At 30.7% G+C, this 21,283-nt stretch overlaps 1 protein-coding gene and 1 long non-coding RNA gene across 7 annotated transcripts in view; one reads left to right on the top strand and one right to left on the bottom strand.

Moving 5' to 3' along the window:
- Positions 1–157: 157 nt before the first annotated feature.
- LOC113363608 lies at positions 158–2,017 on the top strand. 6 transcript variants are annotated; one of them, XR_003365926.1, is made up of 9 exons: positions 158–260; positions 326–396; positions 465–593; positions 693–959; positions 1,034–1,066; positions 1,138–1,266; positions 1,374–1,585; positions 1,659–1,794; positions 1,883–2,017. It is a non-coding gene; the product is annotated as an uncharacterized LOC113363608 (long non-coding RNA). The 6 variants fall into 6 exon arrangements; XR_003365923.1 differs by having other exon boundaries at positions 164–396; XR_003365924.1 differs by having other exon boundaries at positions 164–396; positions 1,374–1,595.
- Positions 2,018–2,463: 446 nt separating this feature from the next.
- The window catches only part of LOC113391200, a 46,691-nt gene continuing 27,871 nt past the window's right edge, over positions 2,464–21,283 (bottom strand). The window contains exons 6-10 of the mRNA XM_026627152.1: positions 16,295–16,482; positions 15,338–15,488; positions 8,373–8,456; positions 2,829–2,987; positions 2,464–2,468 (exon numbers count right to left, since the gene is read on the bottom strand). Of these exons, the coding sequence (XP_026482937.1) occupies positions 2,464–2,468; positions 2,829–2,987; positions 8,373–8,456; positions 15,338–15,488; positions 16,295–16,482 (587 nt within the window). The remainder of the gene's footprint in view (positions 2,469–2,828; positions 2,988–8,372; positions 8,457–15,337; positions 15,489–16,294; positions 16,483–21,283) is intronic.

Here is a 21,283-nt window from a genome sequence, read left to right as displayed (position 1 = left end):
AACTTTCGTTTCGAAACTGATGTTTAAGTAAACGAACCGATGCTGTTACGTATAGTTTGAGCTTTAACCACCGCGACGCGTTTAAACGTTTATAATCTGCTTTGTTCGTATCTGTCGGTACGTGGCGTTGTAACGTTGCACGGTCACATACATTTGCCTTTGAACATAGCCGTGAAGTGTTTTATGATCGAAATGTCAAATTAAATATAGGTTAACTCGGTCAGTGCATCGTGGACGCATATAATTGAGTATTTTATCGTGTATGTTTGAAATGCAAGATATTTCCTTTATTGAAGCGTTATTTATTAATTGCTTTTATATTTAGTGCGAAATCAGTTGTAGAAATTAGTTAAACAGTCAGCTGGAAAAGTATTTAATATGAAACCGGCAAACAAGGTGAGTCTAATTGTACTGAAATATATTTTAATTTATAAATTATTATAATAATGTTTAGTCCTTTGCAGTATATAGGCCGCCTTCAATGCAAAGTCTGTTCATGTATTGTGATAATTGATTTGTCATGTAATAATTGAAATTTCTAACACACCAGTCAGAAACATAACCTCAATTCAGTGATATATGAATAAAGAGAAGTAAGTTATTAGTTTTATACATATTCATTTTTATAGTTCCATTAGTATCAGAACTATTTAGCTAAGCACAAATTGATATAAGTTGGTTTTCAATTGTAGAGAAAATTATAGTGCTGATAACCCCTACGAAAATGGATTTCAAGCTAGGGTAATTTTCTCCAATAGAGAAGATAAATACAAAGTTAGATAATATATTAGAAATTATTAATCCTTTGTCACCAAAAAAAAACAAGCAAGGCTTAAAAACATGCAAGAAGAAAAATAAGAACACATATCGATAAATAAGAACACATATTAAGATTAAGTGTTGAAAAGAAAATGAATTGTGGAGTATTTCTTAAGTGATGATATTGTATTACAGAATAGGTATATTAATGTTTTTACACAAAGAGAATTTTAACTAATATGATTTAATACTATTTGTAATGTTTTACTTTTAGGAAATTCACATATTTAATACGAAACCAGGAAAAGTGAGTATAATTGCACTGTTTTTTTTTTAATTTACAAGTTATTATATTAATGACTAATTAGTTATTTTCAGTATATAGGTCATGTGCAATGCAAATTCTGTTTATGTATTGTGATAATTGATTTTTCACATAATTATTGAAATTTCTGACAGACCAGTCAAAAATCACATAACCTCAGTGATATGATATGAATATTAGAGGTAGATAAGTGTAATATATATGGTATCATACATATTCTTTATAATTTCATTAGTATCAGAACTATTCAGTTAAGCAAAAACTGATATAAATTGCTTTTCAATTGTAGAGAAAGAGTGCTCATAACCCCTATGGGTTATGTCAAAATGGAATTCAAACTAGGGAAAATTACTCTAATCAAGAAGATAAATTGTCACCAAAGAAACATGCAAGAAGGAAAACAAAGAATGCACTGGATATCACACATTATATGGATTAAGTGTTGAAGAGAACATGAATTGTTGAGTATTTCGAGTCTGATGATCTTGCATTACAGAATTGGTATATTAAGGTTCTACATGAAGAGAATTTAACTAATATGATTCAGTACTAATTTGTAGTGTTTTACTTTTAGGTAATTCAGATCTTGAAAATTAATAGGATAAAATCAATGCAAGAAAATTGAGTGTGTGTTCATGGAATAATTATCTCTGTCATATGATCGTAGGAACTACATAGTCATTAACTTCAAATAATGAGTATGTTTAGAGGTAATGTTCACAAATGACTAATTTGTTCACAATGTTTTCAATTCAAAATTTGTGTACAATGTTTCTAAGATGTTTGGTTCTATTTTAGATACATTAACAGATGCAAGTGAATTGAACATATTTAACGCAAGACTTAACTTTGCCAAGTCTGATTTAACTGAAGTTGCCAAGAGAGTTAAACATAATACATATTATGAATAAATAAATAATTATTTTTATAGGCTAACATTTTATGGACTATCAAATTTTAGTTTTCTAATGTTAACTATGTAATATGTAAATTTTGTATATTGTAAATGATATATTTAATAAATTACTAAATATCCGAAATTATTATTAATATTCTATATTTGCAGGAAATTTAATTAAATAAGTATGTAACATAAAGACACCTACACGCTTTTTATTCAATTTAGATACGTAGCAAAAATGTAACCGCGGTGTATTAGTGTGCAACGAAACAGCCGTTACGTTCTTGCCCGCGAAATAGATGCTTCTGTGTGCCTCCCAGGTTACGTACCTGGTTCGTGCGGACGTGCCGGCGTTACGTAACGTTCATGGCTTTGTTACGTTTTGTGGTTTACTGGGCAATGTTCAGAAAATCTACGACATGTTCAGACAATTTACATCGTTACCAGGAAATTTACAATATTTTCAGACTAATTTAATTCAGACTAAAAATTACAACATTGATGCAATAACATAATTCACAATATATTCAGACAATCTAAAACTTATTTAGAAAATTTGCGACATTTTCAGGCAAATCGCAATATTTTTAGACAATTTGGAACGTTTACAGAAAATTTTACCATATTTTCAGACCAGTTACTATAATATCAGACAATCTAGTCCATTTAGACAAGTTATTATAATATCAGACCAGTTATAATATCAGACAATCTATAACATCATCAACCAGACAATTTACAACCATCAGACAAATCTCGCTTTCTATTACTCCCTACATACCTAAGAACGCAGCCTTGTTGGTCGCATTAGAAGTTCCACTTTAATAAACAAAATAAACTTACCCATGGGTCCTTCATCAAAATATCCTTCAGTCTTTCTTTCCATAAACATGGCTCTCGTTTCTGGATTATTCATGAATTCTTCAGCTTTTTGTTTACGTATTTCTGTCTCTTCATCTCCACACCAGGGTAAACCTGATGAGACCAAGGTTCCATCTCGACCTGAAAAATAAATGAAATAATAATGAAGAGAATACTTAATAAAAATCATCAGTCTTGTCCGTTAATATAAAATCTTGATACATAGAACTTATATCAAAATATTTTAATTCAATAAATCTAGGAGTAATTCAAATGAATTTAATGAATCAGAACCAAAAAATTTTAAATCATTACTCTGAGGTATAAATATAAATTTTAAATTGAGGGTTTATTTATTTATTCGCCAGTTTAATAAATCGCTTTCTATATCTATCTCCTTTCTCAATCTCCTCTCTCATCGATTTTTTTATCCTTTTCTATATCTTTCCTATATCTATCGCTTTCTATACCTTACTAATCTATAGCTTTTTATATCTATCTTCTTTCTCAATCACTCCATCGATTTAATTTATACTTTTCTATATCCTAGTCTGTCGACTCGTCTATCATTTCTGTCTCTCCATCGATCTATCTATCTATTTTTCTTTTTCTATCTCCTATTCCATACTTTTCTCTTACTCCATCTCTCTTTCTCTCTCTATCAATCTTTTTCTTTCGATCTAGCCTTTTTCACCTCCATTTATCTCTATTTCTTTTTCTCTCTTTTCTCGATTACTCTTGTTCTATCTCCCTATACCTATCTCTTTCTCTGTTCTAATCTTTTTCTTTCGCTCCCATCATCTCTATATATCTTTTTACGTATCTAGTTTTTTCCCTCGCTCTTGTACGTATCCAGTTTTTTTCCTCTACATTTATCTTTATCTCTTTCTCTGTCTTTTTCAGAATTATTCTTGCTCTATCTCTCTACATCTAACGTTTCTCTCTACATTAGCCTTTCTATCAATCTTTTTCCCTCGCTCTTCTGCTCATCTCTATACGAGGGTCATTCAACAAGTACTTAGCCTCACCGCCCGATGGCGCTGCTATCACAAAAGAGTTTTACCATCATGCAGTACGTTCTTTTAGTAGCCTACTGTCAAAGTTTCATTCAATTCCCTGCATTAGTTTTGTTTTGACAGCTTTTGAAAGCGAGCGTGTCGGTCAATTTTACAAAAATGGAAAAAGAACAATATCGTTCGGTGATTAGATTCTTGTTTTTGGAAGGGAAAACGCGCAGCGAAATCAAAGATCGCTTGGATGCTGTGTACGGTGACTCTTCTCCTTCGATGGCGACCGTCAAGAATTGGTTTAACGAGTTTGTTCGTAGCCGCACGTCAGTTTTTGACGAGCCACGGCCAGGTGCCCCGAAAACAGCTGCTACAAACGAAAATATTAAAAAAATCCACGATCTCGTGTTGGCAGACCGTCGATTGAAAGTTCGCGAGATAGCTGAGACTGTAGGCATCGCAGAAGGAACGGTGCATCATATTCTACACGAAGAACTGGGCATGAGAAAGCTGTCGGCGCGGTGGGTGCCGCGCTTGCTCACACCGGAAAACAAGCGCAACCGTGAGACCACATCGGCGACGTGCAACCCGGCGGAGTTCTTGCGTCGTTTCGTGACCGTCGACGAAACATGGATTCACTGGTACACACCAGAGACCAAGGAGCAGTCAAAACAGTGGACTTCACCGGGCGAACGTGCTCCGAAAAAGGCGAAGACTGTTTGATCGGCTGGAAAGGTGATGGCCACCGTTTTTTGGGATTCACAAGGTGGATCTATCTACATATCTAGTTTTTTTCTCTCGGTTTATCTCTATTTTTTTCGCTCTTCTTTTTTGGGTTACTCTTGCTCTATCTCTCTATATCTATCAATCAATCTTTTTCTCTCGCTTTTCTATCTCTATAGATCTATTTACGTATCTAGTTTTTTCATCTACATTTATCTCTATCTCTTTCTCTCTCCTTTTTGGGTTACTCTTGCTCTATCTCTCTATATCTATCTCTTTCTTTCTACATCAATCTTTCTATCAATTTTCTTCCCTCGCTCTCCTCATCTCTATAGATCTATCTACATATCTAGTTTTTTCCGCTCCATTTATCTCTATCTCTTTCTCTCTCTTTTTCTAAGTTACTCTTGCTATATCTCTCTATATCTATCTCTTTTTCTCTAAATCAATTTTTTTCTTTCATTCTCTACATTCATCTTTTTCACCTTCTCTTCAAATCTTTTTCTCCACATTTATCTTTATCTCTTTCTGTGTCCTTCTCTGGATTACTCTTGCTCTATCTCTTTCTCTCTACATCAATCTTTCTATCAATCTTTTTCCCTCGCTCTCCTCATCTCCTCATATATAAATTCTATATATAGAATTATCTACGTATCTAGTTTTTCTCCTCTCTGTTTATTTTTCTATCTTTTGCTCACTCCTTTTCTGGATTATTCTTGCTCTATCTCTCTGTATCTATCTCTTTCTATACCAATCTTTTTCCCTCGCTCTTCTTATCTCTATAGAATTATCTATGTATCTAGTTTCTTTTCCTCTCTATTTATCTCTATCTCTTTTTCTCTCTTTATCTGGATTACCATCTCTCTTGCTCTATTTAATTAGATTTATTCATTCGTTATCAAGTTCTAATGAACAATCATAAATTATTATTATTATATTCAGACTCTTGTCAAGCTTATTTATAATATGCAACTGAAGTAAAATTAATTTATAGTACACTTTTAGAGGCTATAAAACGTTTGCTTCTGAATTTAAAACAGCTGAAAGTAAGCATACAAACAATGTATATAATATTTGCCATAATAAAGTTCAATCTATCTGATGCCTGTCAACACGCATCGCATTTCTACTGGACAGATAGGCTCATCATAGTGACAGCACGGATGAAACAAAATAGTGCAAGTGTCAGTTCGGATCTCTCTATTGTTTCTCCCCAGTCTCACTGCCAAAATTATAATTCATAACACTTTTCCTTTTTATTGAAAATACACAAATACTAACTATATTTTATAAATGATAAATATGATAACACATAGTGTCGTTACTATTTTATTATAAATAAAATATATTACATATGGACCACAGTTTTCCATATGTTTATCTATTTATTTTTTCTTTCACTATCTATATCTTTCTCTACATTTTTTATCTTTCTCTCTAATCTATCTATTCTTTTTACTCACTATCTTTTTCTCTTTACTTTTACCTTTCTTCATCTCTCTTCATCTCTTTCTCCCCACTAAGCCAAAATACGTAATATTTATGTAATTTTTACGCAAAAAAGTTACATACTTATGTCATTTTTACGTAAGATTAATGTAAGATATGTGTCATAATTTCGCCTATCTTAAGTAATGTGATTACGTAATATGGGATTACGAAAATATTTCATAATAATTACGTAATTTTTGAAAAAAAAATGACGTGGAGGGCTCTTTTTTACACACATACATATATACACACAGCATATCTGTATATATGAACACACACATACACACTATGTGTATATATGAACACACACATTCATGAACATAGAAATGAGTATGCACACACAGTATGTACATACATATATAATATATATGTATGTACACACACACATACATATAAACACACACACACACACACACATATATATATATATATATATATATATATATATATATACACTATCTGAAAAATGAACGAAAAAGCACATTTATATGGCATGTTTATTTTTTCGGCATATATACACAATTTAAACATTAGCAAATCCATAAAGTAATAATAATAATTCACAATTTTTATAAAATAATGTAATTACATATAACATATTGATCAACATTTTCATGGCAAATGGAAAAATATACAATATGATAATGATAAGTAAAATTAAATGATAAGTAAATTAAACTCGAAATAAAAATCATCGAAGTATCCTTTACAAAGTCTTCATAAGTTCTTTCACTAACTATTTCATGGAAAATATTATGTAATTAGGAACTGTCGTATCTTCTGTTAAAACTAAATGTGGTATAAGTCTATGATGTCTTCTCTACAAAAGCATTCTCGATATCTATTTCATGGCCCATTTGTGATGAAAAAATGCATCTCGGATATAAATTATTAGCTTTCGATTTTCACCTGAAATAAAAACATGGTAATAATTTCTATTTAACTTTTGATACATATATTTTTATATACTTACACAAAGCAAATGGTTTTCAAAAGGCCAAGTGATTCTGTTATATATAATTTGTCACTGAATTTATATTAACATAAAATAGTATTTAGAATATGAATACCGTTACATTTGAAACAAAATTCTTTATATATCTAATTATTATTAGAAAAAAATTAATAACACACACGATTAATTTTTAGGTTAATGGAGCGTTTTAGAGTAAAGATTTAAGTAATTCATGTAATTTAAGAGGCTTTAGAATATATTTATAATAAACATATATCTTCACATATTTAATATCACTTTCACATTTAATTAGCAAATTAAAAATATTGATAAGACACTACAAAACACAAAACTTAATTTAAAACGCATGGCGAGTCGTACTCCCATAATCCTTGCCTAGTAGCCGCTAGTAGCCGGCGGCTCGGCACGGCAGTCTCCTTGCAGACATAACGGTACTTATGTCACTTAGCGCCGTTCATTGGTTGACGTTTCGTTCATGAAACGAAATATTCCGAAAATTCGCGAGTCATTTTTATTTCGTCTCTATGCAGTTAATGCAGTACGATTACTTTGAAAAAAAGTTAAGAATTTCAAAATATTTCAAAATAAAGCAATTATTTTTTTTTCAAAGTCTTTTTTTCAAAAAGGTAATTTTTTGTCAAAATTTTATAGTTTCTCAAAAATCTAATTTTTTCAAAGTAAAATTTTTTCAAAAATGTTAATCTTTTAAACAAAATAATTATTAGTACGGGAAGTTCCAACAATTTGCCTAAAGGCACGATGCCATGCGCCGCACTAGTTTATGTAATATATATGAAATAAAATCTTCATTTTTCTTACGTAATATTTTTTCAGGAAAATTACGTAATATTTATGTAATTCTTTCGTAATATCTAATTACGTAATGTAGATTACATATTTCTTACATAAAAATTACGTAATATTACGTAACTGGTTTAGTGGGTCTATATGCTAATCTGTCTATCTCTTTCCCTCTTTCTATCTCTATAAATCTTTCTCTACATCTATACTTTTTCTCTACATCTAAATAAATCAATTTCTCTCCTTTTCGTATCGCCCTCTCTCTTTTTCTATCTAATACATAAATTTATTTATTTATTTACATAAGCAAGCCGCAACAAAAAGTAATAAATATCATTGGCCCTAAAATCATTCCTTGCGGCACACCCAATACCCAAGTTAATTTGAAAGATGATTAGCGCGTGGTCATTATTTAAGATACTAATTACTATGGAATTTATAAAAATAATTTCTAATTACTAATTAAATTTCTATGAAGGTTCAAATAAATTCTTACCCATAGATAAACAAGTATAAATAAGTTCTTACCCATCGAAACTATTCGTTTTCTCTGATAATCCATAATAGCGTTTTGTACACCATTGTCCATTCGATGATGGGGAACTACAAAAGCTAGAAAAATATAATTAATTATTAAAATTAAATAAAAAAACATATATATATATATATGTAAATCTGATTTATTTTAATATTTGAACAATTTTTTTACCACTTGATATTTTCTTTTATTTTCTTTTATCTTTCATTCGATATATTTCGATTACTTGATTTCATTTTTCAAAATTTTATATATATATATATATATACATATTTTTTTTGTTTTTTGTTTTTAGAACAAAATATTCATATTTGTCAAATTTTACACAAAATGCTTTTTTGAATGTTTAATAACTTACAACTTTAATAACTTGGTTTGGTATGTATAATTTTAATTCTGTTTTATTGTATTTTGTTACTTTGTTTTATTACTCTGTTTGTTTTTTTAGCTGAATGATGAGCTAGCAGAATAGCTCGAAACGTACTAAAAAGATTTATATTTACGTTCTTGTTTTATTTTTCGACATGTGGCTTCAAAACTGTATCATATATATATATACCCAGTAAACCACAAAACGTAACAAAGCCATGAACGTTACGTAACGCTGCCACGTTCGCACGAAGCAGGTACGTAACCTGGGAGGCACACAGAAGTATCTATTTCGCGGGCAAGAACGTAACGGCTGTTTCGTTGCACACTGATACACCGCGGTTGCCTTTTTGCTACGTATCTAAATTGAATAAAAAAGCGTGTAGGTGTCTTTTATGTTACATAATTATTTAATGGAATTTCCTGCAAATAAATTGTTTTGGATATAAATATTAAAAGGTAAAATTAATATTTTAAAGTAATTTTATTGAACATTTTTATGACAAATTTCATAGTAACAATAATACATTACTTAAATTTAAAAAAATCAGTAAAATTAACATTAATAATAAATTCATATTTTGATATATACATGTATAAATTATATTAATAAAGTGATAATATTAAAATAAACAATCTTATTGAAAAAATAACTTGGAATAAAATTCATATTGAAACTAACAGGAATAAATTCATATTAAAAAAGAATAATGCAAACATATATATACATGTGTGTATATATACATATACACATACATATGTATATATACACATAAAATTCATATTGAAACTAACAGGAATAAATTCATATAAATATAAATATAAATATATATATATATATATATATATATATATATATATGTGTGTGTGTGTGTTTATAAACTTTGAAGTTTGATGCTCACACATATTCTTGAAATATGTATTTGCAGCCAAAATAGTCAAAATAATAAGCAATGAATAAATTAACTATATTCATGTATATTTCAAACACTGAATGTGTGTCATCATTCAGCAAATTAATACACTCAAGCAGGAAAAAGCGCACACAAATTTTAACACATTGTTCAATGAAAAAAACAAAACATCTTTTTATTTAATGTCTTGGGTTTTTCATTCAACAATATGTTTTGATTTTTTCTGCCTTGAATTTATTAACTTGTGAATGATGACACACATACGGTGTTTGAAATGTACATGAATATAAGTAATTTATTCGTCACTTTTTATTTTGACTATTTTGGCTGCAAATACATATTTCAAGAATGTGTGTTACCATTAAACTCCAAAGTTTATAAACATAGTTTAATATTATATATATAATATATATATATATATATATATATATATATATATATATATATATTATGTTATTATGGGTCTTCTGTTTTGTTCTCTATGTAGTCTTTGTTTCCCAAAGCGAAACCATTCTACAACTATATTAACAAACTTGGCTTCTGTAAATTCAGCGGTGTTGTTAATTATTGTGTCTAAAATAAAACCAAACAGGAATTAGAAACATTAATTAAAATAAATTGAAGTTAAATTACCTTTAATCACTTCCATTACTTTCAGCTTGTTTACTGCCATATTACCTTTCCGGCCATACCAAGAACATACAGCTGCCAATTTTTTGGTAAAAACTTTTTTCAATATATTTCTTATATTTTCAGCCGGAGTTTTCCCACCAATTTTTCTAACATAGCTTTGCTAAAAACAAAACATTAAAATATAATTACTACCAAATTATTTTATTTCAATATCTCCCAAGGTGCAATTATAGTTTACCAATTCTGCAACATATGTTTCATCTTTTAAAAACTCTTCACAGCATGTGATATCATCTTCCGCATCAAGTGGAAACAAAGAATCAAAGACATTACCATCTTGATTACATGTCAATGTAGGATAACTTGCATTTTGCAGTAATTGATCCATTTTAGTATTCAAAATGGCAAGCTCCCTGAGAATAAAATCGGTTTTTGTGCACTGCTTCTCCAAGTTTTCATTTATGTTCACTATTCTTTGTTCCAGCTTTTCTGCAGACCAATCCCTATCAGTTTGTGTTCCTTGATCTTCGAAAGTTTTGCATAACCCAACGTCATGATTTATCCCCATGAGAGGGGATAAGGGTAAAGGGCTCAATTCTTCTACATTAGAAGGAGTTACGCAATTGGTACTTGTAGAACTCCTCGGTGATTCTAGATCCAGCAACAATTGTTGGTTAGGATTAAAATCTGAAAGATTATTTTTTATTCTTTCAAAAATATATATTCTATTGCATTAAAATATGTAGGATTTTATACGTACTATATTCTTCTTCATTTGATTGATATTGGCTGTTGGGTTTCTTTAAACGAAACCCTTTGCCAAGATTCTCCTCAGCCGATGTATAATCACTATCTTGCGCAAACTTTCTTGCTTTATAATATGAATCTATGCAATGAAAAAATAGATTTAAAAAAAAATCTACATTTATATTTAGTTAAAGAAATGCACTTACCGAAATAACGCATGACACTCACATCTTCCTTTGTCCAGGTACTGTCGGGTACACTTTTTTTCATTATTAAAGGAGTTTTTGATGCTATATTAGCAGGAGGCCACCAACACTTTGTAATCTCATTGCCTGTTTTGATTAGCCAACTAACAGGCACCTCTGAGGTTATTATATTTTCAGTTTCTTTAATGAATTTAACGACCGCATGGGTATACATTCTGAAAAGCCATCGTAAAGAGGTTACAAAAACATTCGAAAATCTTCGAAATCAGTCTAATCACATTTGCTGAACCTTTCTTAACAATTTGATATATGAATCAATCACAAAAATAAATAGAAAATACCTGCTGACGACGATGATTAAAAAGATTTCTCTTGATTACTATGATTCACTAACCTATTCGAAGCACAACGATTCACGAAACGAAAATGCAGTGAGTCACAGAGGTCACAGAGCGTGAAGTGATCGACTCAGGCTTGCAAACTTTCGACAAGGAAAATAGAGATTTCGTGGCGCAAAGATTTTGTAGAACTGTCAAGTGTTTACTAGAGCAGTCAGTGAGTTAATTTTTTTTAAGTAGAATAATTATGATGGATCAACAAAAATTAAAGACACGTAAACCATTAAAGGATTTATCGAAACGCAGAATTCAACAGATAGTTGCTCAAAAGTGCTAAGATATAAAAAACTTTTGGATCAACAAGTGGATAATTCTACACCTAGTATCGGTGTAAGTGCAAGCAAGAATGATATAGAAAATACAGTGGCTAATATAGAGATCGTTGAATTTTCAAATATGCCTTCAACGTCTTCAAATATTGGTTTTCAATCATCTGATATTGATACAAATTTGCAACAATCAGCCAACAAAACCATTGACTCTTCATCCACTGAGTCTTCAACCCTTCAGGAAGATTTGCGCTATTGGATAAATGATCAAAATATTACCTTACATAGTGCCAACCTTTTATTGAAACTTCTACGAAAACATCATGGACTTGATGCATATCTTCCATGCGATGTACGGACATTATTGGGAACACCAAGGCATGCTACAGAAAGCATTCAGGCACTTAATGGGGGGTTTTATGTACATTTTGGTGTAGAAAGTTCTATTATTCGAGCCATGACCAAAATGTACAAAAAATGTCCAATTAATATTAAGTTACAGTTAAATTGTGATGGTATGTCCTTAACTAAGAGCTCTAATAGTACATTTTGGCCGATACAGTTAATGATAGAGGGAGAAGCTAGCAAACCTTTTATTGTCGGTGTGCATCACGGTGAAGGAAAGCCAAACGACGCCAATATTTATTTATCTGATTTCGTAAAGGAGATGAAAACCATCATGCTAAATGGCATAACCTTTAAGAAAAATAATTGTAAAGTAATCATTTCTAAAATAGTTTGTGATAGCCCTGCAAGATCTTTCATAACATTTGTGAAAAGTCATGCAGGTTATTTTAGCTGCCCGAAATGTACGCAAGAAGGTGATTTTGACGACCATGTGATAATGCCAGAAGTAAATTGTCCACTACGTACTGATGAAAGCTTTAGACTTCGCCTTCAACCAGAACATCATTTAGGTAGCTCCATATTAGAAGAATTAGGCATAGGAATGGTGTCACAAGTTGCATTGGATTATATGCACTTAATTTGTTTGGGGGTCACAAAGCGTCTTCTTGGGATTTGGGTGAATGGTCGCAAAGATATGCGATTGAATGATACTGATAAAAATAATGCCAACAAAAAAATTATTGAAATTAAATCTTTCATACCCAAAGAATTTTCACGATTACCTCGTGTTTTGGATGAGTATAAAAGGTGGAAAGCAACTGAATTTAGACAATTCCTGTTATATACTGGAATAGTTATACTTCAGCCTTATTTGGATCATCACAAATATAAAAATTTTGTTCATTTGTGTTTAGGTATTAGAATATTGTGTGATGAGGAAATTTGTTTAACCTCAAATGAATTAGCCAGAAAACTTTTAATATGTTTTGTTAGAAGTTTTGCTGAATTATATGGACTGAACAAATTCACTTTTAATATTCACAATGTAATACATTTGGCAAATGAGGTCAAAGTATTTAACTGCAGTTTAGATAAGTTCAGTTGTTTTCCATTTGAAAATGAATTGAAACGCTTGCGAGGAAAAATTAAAAATTGTAGGAAACCATTAGAGCAACTTGTCAATAGAATTGGCGAAGAAAATAAATTATCTGTAACACCAAATATTAGTATTTCATATCCAATAGTTCATCAAGACAAGGATGGAAAAATAATAAAAATTGAATTGAATTTTTTTTTAATTTCTGGTCAGAAACCTGATAATTGCTGTATGACCTGTGACAATAAAATTGTTACAATAAAAAATATAATAATGCAAGACAATGATTTATTTTTGGATTGTGAAGAAGTACTCGAAACTCATTCATTATTTTTGAATCCAATTGATTCAAAATTACTTGGCATATTTGTCTTTGATAAATTTAAATGTAAAGATGTAAGAGTAAAAGTAAATATTATAAAAAAAAAATGTATAAAGCTACCACATTTTGATCAAAGTAAATATATTGTTATCCCATTGTTACATCATTTTTCAATTTGTTTTATTTATTCTATATTTTTAGCAGATTTCAGTTTAAATATTATTACATTATATATATCGAATAACCGGACTAATTGTTGTTGATGGGCATTCGGATAATCAAAAATTCCGATGATCAAATGTATGAAGAATAATGTTATGTATTTATTAAAAATAACATTTACATCTACACAACTTACTCTCTTACTCTTACACAACTTACTCTTACAAAAATCAACGTTTATTAAGAAATTGACACTTTCCTATCTTTGTACATACATATTTTCTTATGTACATGTACTAAATTGCAGCATGTATATATAAATACTGATTATGAAGCAATAAATAAATACTTAAATAAGTGCATTACACTTCAAAAGATAAAATATAACATGTGCAAATAGTAGCTACAATATCCGAAGCATATAATTACACACAAGATCTACAACACAATATTGTATCATTATTTAAAACACTCGTCAATTTATTTCCTCTTCAACACTTATTTAATATAATGTGTGAAAATTATATAAGTTCTTCTCTTCTTGTCATGCTTCTTTGGTGACGACGAATTAATATTTTCTAAGACTTTATCTAACTTTGTATTCTTGATTCTGATTTTGAGTATTCTGACAGACTTAACCTATATTTAATTTTTTGACATTTCGACCATAACCTACTTCACGGCTATTTCAAAGGCAAATGTATGTGACCGCGCAACGTACCACGCCACGTACCTACAGATCCGAACAAAGCAGTATTATAAACGTTTAAACGCGTCGACGGTGGTTAAAGCTCACAACTATACGTAACAGCATCGGTTCGTTTACTTAACATCAGTTTCGAAACGAAAGTTACAAAATGTGTTGCGTGGTGGTAACTTCTGTGGTTTACTGGGTATATATACAAGATGAATTACATCAGATTAGGTATGATTATAATAAATCTTCGATGGTAATAAGCTTAATGATAATAGCTCTATGTGTTTTAACAAAAGACATTTATGGGGCAATTCTGCCGAAACATAGCGTTGGCAACATATTTTACAGTATAGTTTATATTTTATATATAAACAAGCAAGGAAGAATATTATGGTAATAGCATTTTCGAAGATTTTGTTATCATAACATTCTTCCAGTTTTCACTACCAAGAAACAAACATAAGATAATGTTGCAATGACATCGCTGTGTTATGAGCACTGTTACTGCAGAATTGCCCCATTAATTAACATATAAATATTATATTTTTGTGATATTGAATTTATATTGGACGCTGTGGTTATTTTTTCATTAAAAGATAAGTTTCATTTGGCCTATTTTAACCATTTTACACCTATGTATTCGTTTAATCTTTTAAAGTTATACTTTCATTGTGATATTATTACCATTTGATATCAAGCTGGTCAAAATGCCTAAACCACGAAGCAAAGGCAAGTTCGTGTTATTCATTATATTTATGTAATTAAAATATATATTAATATTTATAAAAAATTACTTATAGGTTTTCCTTTAGCTCCTACTTCATGTGCACAAATGATACCATCCATTCCACAGCTAACGGTGTGGTATTCATCGATTCTAAAATTTATATTTCTCAGTTGATGTCCTGAAGCCTTAACTCGCTTTAGGATGACTGCCCATGATTTCTAAAATAGAAAAAAATCAGTTAAACTATGTGGCCTTTAAAATTTTAAAATCAGAGTAGTCGTTAATAGTCCTAAAGAAGTCGTTTTTGAGAAAATGGATGATGAAATGGTCAAATTTTTGTTAACATATGCACATATGTGCATCCAACTTTGGTGCTAAACGATTCAAAATGAATTAAAACGCGGAGAAATCAAAAAATAGCATTTTGGTCGAAAGCGCAGGTCCTTATCATCTCGCAAAACTGATCAACGAGCCAAAACGTCGACGAAAGTACAAATTTTTGGCTAAAACGTGGACGAAAATTGTTGTACTTTCCTGCTAATTAAAAGGAAACTAGCAGAACGTCGACGAAAGTACAAATTTTTGGCTAAAACGTGGACGAAAATTTTTGTATTTTTTTGCTAGTTGTGAAGAAACATCTTGATCAAAAGTGCAGATCCTTATCATCTAGCAAATCTGATCAACAAGCCAAAACGTCGACAAAGGTACAAATTTTTGGCTAAAACGTGGACGAAAATTTTTGTACTTTTCTGCTAATTAAAAGGAAACGAGCCAAAACGTCGACGAAAATACAAATTGTTGGCTAAAACGTGAACGAAAAAATTGCCTTAGATACACAAGCCTACACTTTTTCCAAATTTGGTCTCAGACGATTCAAAATGACTTGAAATGTCAAGAATATAAAATTAGCAAATCAAAGTTAGCAATAGACTTCTCATTCCATTACTATTGTACATAAATGCATTTTAGGAATAATTCACAATTATTCACATTATCAAATCCACAAAATATTTACAAATCTTACATTATGACTATAGTCCAGCACATGTATGACCCTAGACATGTGGGGCACCGCAAATATCAAAGTGGCCCCCGGGACATCATTACAGTAGCACACGTTCTTGTACAATCTATTCATGTTGAGGTAGTACTTCTGGGAGAACAGAGCCTTTTCTGGATGCTTCGGTAAAGTATAACATAGCAATCTGTCCCCTGAAAAGGTAAAAGATAGAAAGATTAAAGATGCACAGATATGGACATAGTAATTAAAATTAGTGTTTAGGATGAGGGTTGATAGACGCTTTCGGAATAGCTTATTATATTTGATGCAATAGCTGGAAATTTGAGTATTTCAGGAAAACAATTGAGGTTATCTGCTTGTTATCTAGTTTGAAGGCGGCCCAGTCAGATTCTGCTTGAAGTCTGTAACTCTTAACCCACACAGAATTGGTTACTAAGGAAGAAATTGACTCGACAAAGACAATGAGTTAGCAAACATAGTTTATTTTTAGTTTCTTTAGTATAAAACTAACAAGTAGCGTACCATTATAGAATTTTGATTAAATGCGCAAACTTTTAGAGACACTTGCCAATGACTTTTAGAGCATTGTATCTGAAGAAGAGCCAATCGATTTCACAGTTTAACAATTAGTCTAAATTCTAGAAAATTGGGAAAAATTTTGTTGTTTTTATTTATGGTCCTAGAAATGTAATTTGTGGGTAAATATTAGGATGTGATTGATTTTTAATATTTTTGTTATATAACCATGTTAATAAAATGGTTATACAGGTTGACCAAAGCCCTACGAACTTAAAAGCTCCTAAATTTCAAACTGTGTGGGATAAACTGTTTACAATTTTTACAAACAATCCTGTAACCCTCTCTCCTCCGTCAACTAACAAATGATACGATTTGAGCATGCCTCTGTCGAGATTTAGAGATATGGACTCTGATCGACAAATTCTACTAGCGAGCAAACCGGCATCAAAACCTAATTGCTTTTATATATAAGAGTGTAGCTAATATAATAAATTAATGGAAAACCTTTGCTCAATTCTGAAAACCTCAAAAAAAAACACTAAAATGTATATTTTTAATAGCTTTATTCTACTATATTTATACAAAACAATGAGAACAGGTTATCAGAAATATACAGAAGAAGCAAAAAAAAGTTTTAATATCAGTAAATACTGGAAAATACTAGATTCTAGTAAATGTACCAGACAAAGAGTATTTATTGATTTTTTTTTTTAATTATTTAATGCTTATTGAACAATCGTGATTCATATCCATAAAGGAAAAGGTAAGTATTTTATAACTACCTTATATATGACTTATAATTGAAATCATAATTTATTCTATTTATGTTTCATTTTCATCTCAATGCAAAAAACTACAATTGCCAAACAAGATCCAAAAATCAAGAACACAAAAGCTCCACTGACATCTTTAACTTCCAACATAATGCCATCTCGCTCCACATCCAGCTCGTCCATCTCCATATCATTCTTCCTTAAAGCACCACCAACCAGATATTTCCATCTTTCGAACAATCCTCCTGCTAAAAATCTTAGAATCATTTTGTTAAATTTAGGTGCCGGAGGGAAACCTTTGGAATACAACAATTCTATTGGAATGGTCATGATGCTTTGGGGAGACACGAAGACACGTTTCTTCAAATCAGCAGAAACAAAAGATAAATAATCCCTGGTTACAATTGTGGTTATGTTTTTATGATAAGCTACATAGTTGAGAGCGTCCAAAGCCAAAAGATCTACATAGTTGTCTGTGATGTATTTGGAGTTGTCATCATCCGTACTGCCGTATATCATACTTATAGCATCAGTTCCACCAATGATTAAACCATTGGACACAATCTCGTCTTCCTTATAAATTTGATACTTCCTCAAAGGATATCTGTAACTCAACATCAGACCACTTTGATAAAACGCGCTTATGTTCAAAGTAACATACGCCCATAAAATCAGCACTATTCTCAACCTCAAATAACTCGGCTGGCAGTTGACGTTGTTGTTTAAAGCCATTGCCCAAACTGCCAAAAAGGAACCAGACACAGTTTTAAACACCGTACCCCTCTCTTCGTTTTTGCTTAAAACTTTACAAACACCAGACACAACTATATAAGTCAAGCAATACGCCAGGTAAGTGTTCAATGGTAAAATTGCCAAAAAGTTTCGCCAAGGTGGTTCCAAATCCGCTACGGGTACCACCAACACGTACTGGCTCTGTGAGTACTGAATTGAAGTATCAAACACCAAATGGAGTTCTTGGATTGGATAAATGGCCCCAATGGCGATATCAGCTTGTCCTTGGTACAAATAGTCAAACATTCCAGTAAATGTATTATTGGGATTTATGTCACCCCAGTTTTCAGGTTGAGAAAAGCTTCTGTAAACAAACTGGCAGTTAAAATACTGCTGCAAGGTCGTCAACATGTAGATTTCATAACCATCTTTTAAAGGTACATCAACATTGTCTTGAATATCAAAATTTTCAGGATACATTATATACGGTGGCCAAACTACTGCAATAACTTTAAACTCGCAACCATGAAAATCTTTAGGTACTTTGTCTGGAAACAGTGAAACATTAGAAAGGAATTGACCATTAGAACAACTGTCAAGCACTGTATACATATCTAAATATTCACCACAATTTTGGTTAGCGTAAGGAAACCATGTAGCAATTTTAAATCCATCCACAAAATCATCCATAAGAATCACAATATTCAGAATATACGAACTCCACAGCTCATTCATGATCAAGTTGACATCACCGTCAACATAATTAGATAATATTACAATAAATAAAGCGTCAGGCCTCCAACTTGGATATTCTTTCAACCAACCAACACCAAGTAATAAATCCTGGAAAGAACTTGTAAACAAAATATATCCAACAGGATTTTCGGGCATGACTTCCCAATAGTCTCCAATTTCTGTTGTAGATCTGATTAAAATCTTCCAATTGATACTGGAAAATGCTGTTTTTAAGACTTGTTCACCCAAATATAAGGATGTTTGGTTGTCCGATTGGTACAAATTTATATAAATGATTGTTCCTGCAGTAAAATATGTGTCAATTATAGAGTTGACGCACCTTGCTTGGCTTACGAAGACATGCTGCTGATCCTTGTAGGTTATGTTCGATAAATTAGACAAAACTTTTGAAACTTGATTGAATATGATGAGATAAGATATAATGAACATTGTTTGATGAATTAACTAAAATATCTAATTATTATCTATCGAATTAACTAAACCACTAAATCCACGCAATTACGTATAGTTAAGAACCTCAACCACCATTGTACACTGTATGTTTCTCAAATTTATCATTACAAATATGTAGCACAGATGAAACTCTCAAAAATTTCGTTATAAATCTAATCGTTACAATGGTGAAACGTTGCTGTTACGTCTAATTATACAAGTCAATCGTCATGAACGTAACTGCTCTGTTTCGTTTGTTACGTGGCAGCTATGTAACGCGTGTTTAATAAATTTGACATATGAAATGCCGAATTTGTTTGTGGCTGTTATGCGGACAGTAAAGATGTTAAAATGAGCTCTTTGTTTGCAAGTTTTTAAGTTATTTCATTAATGGTTTCTATTTATTGAAGCATTTATTTAATGTTTATATAATAGTTTTAAAAATTAGTTAAACGGTAAGCTGTGATAATATTTAATCAAGATGGAATCGCTCAAATTAATTATGTAGATATAAACCTAACCTTACGAGTGAGTATAACTTCGGTATAAGTATAACTTTATAGGTAATTTATTTTGTATTAATTATCATAAATTATTTTTTTTTTGGTGCAGGATTAATGTATATTTAAATTCATTCAAAAAAGTATTTTATGTTTTCATTAGTAACTAAATTTTTTTGAGACTCAAATTATTTTTAACGACTTTATTTTATTTTTGTGATTTTGAAACTTCAAACTATTCAAATTTTATAAACTTTAAATGAAAATATTTTAAAAAAAATCACTGTATAAAAATATAATCGTCTTTATTATTATTTTTACCCAAAAATAGTTTTTTTTGTAAAAAAAAATATTAAATTTTTAATAAAACATCAAAAACAGTAATCCAGGTTTTTCTCGTAACTGGTAAACGTGTAATAAACGAATCCGTGACGTGCTCACGCAACGAAACGAAGCATTACATCACTACATGTTACGTAGCCGTTACGTCCAACTTTAAAGTTGGTACGCAGTAAAAACTCTTTTAAACGCCTCGTGATGTACAGGATGATTATTATTATAATTCAAAATAAATTGTTTATTTTTGTCATGAAGTATATTTTGTTTGCATAATTATTGTGTGAACAATTATAGATCTTAAAATTGATAAATATACTTAACACACTTAACACGTTGCATTTAATGACAGAGTTAGTATCCATATAGAAAACATCAATTACATTTTTAATATTATTAAAGGTTCAAGTTATAAGTAGATCCTTATTAATACTATTCTTCCCATTAATCTGTCTAAAATAAAAAAGGACTTTATTCATGTCAGACAAGTAATTAACAAAGGTAACTTAAGTAATATGATTAAGTTTACAACCATTAAATCAAACGGGTGTGTGCATTAAAATTATGTAATCTACTGTATTCATTATTATGTTTTAGCAAGTCCACATCACCTGATTATTTTGGAATCCCTCAGAATATATGTAGAGATATATGTATTTGCATATATGTACATACGTGTAAATATATTTGTATGCATGTTAGGCTCTACCCAGTAAACCACAAAACGTAATTAAAACGTTAATATAACGTAACATCTGTAACTCTCAAACATAACGGTTACGTAACCTAGAAGGCACACATACGTCTCTATTTCAGCTTCAAAAACGTCAAAGTACGTTTCCAAATTGCGCAAAATCGTAACGGTTTCGTCATTGTTAACGTTTCCAAATACGTTGTATACTACGTTATTCACTTTGATCTTTCGTCGTGTCCAGACCTCTCGA

This window comes from Ctenocephalides felis, unplaced genomic scaffold (genome assembly GCF_003426905.1).
Source record: "Ctenocephalides felis isolate EL2017-DRISC unplaced genomic scaffold, ASM342690v1 CF-g0.4_SCAFFOLD_00845, whole genome shotgun sequence".
Taxonomy (NCBI): Eukaryota; Metazoa; Arthropoda; class Insecta; order Siphonaptera; family Pulicidae; genus Ctenocephalides; species Ctenocephalides felis.
Note: the sequence above shows the minus strand (reverse complement) of the source record. Positions and strands in the feature narration are given on the sequence as shown.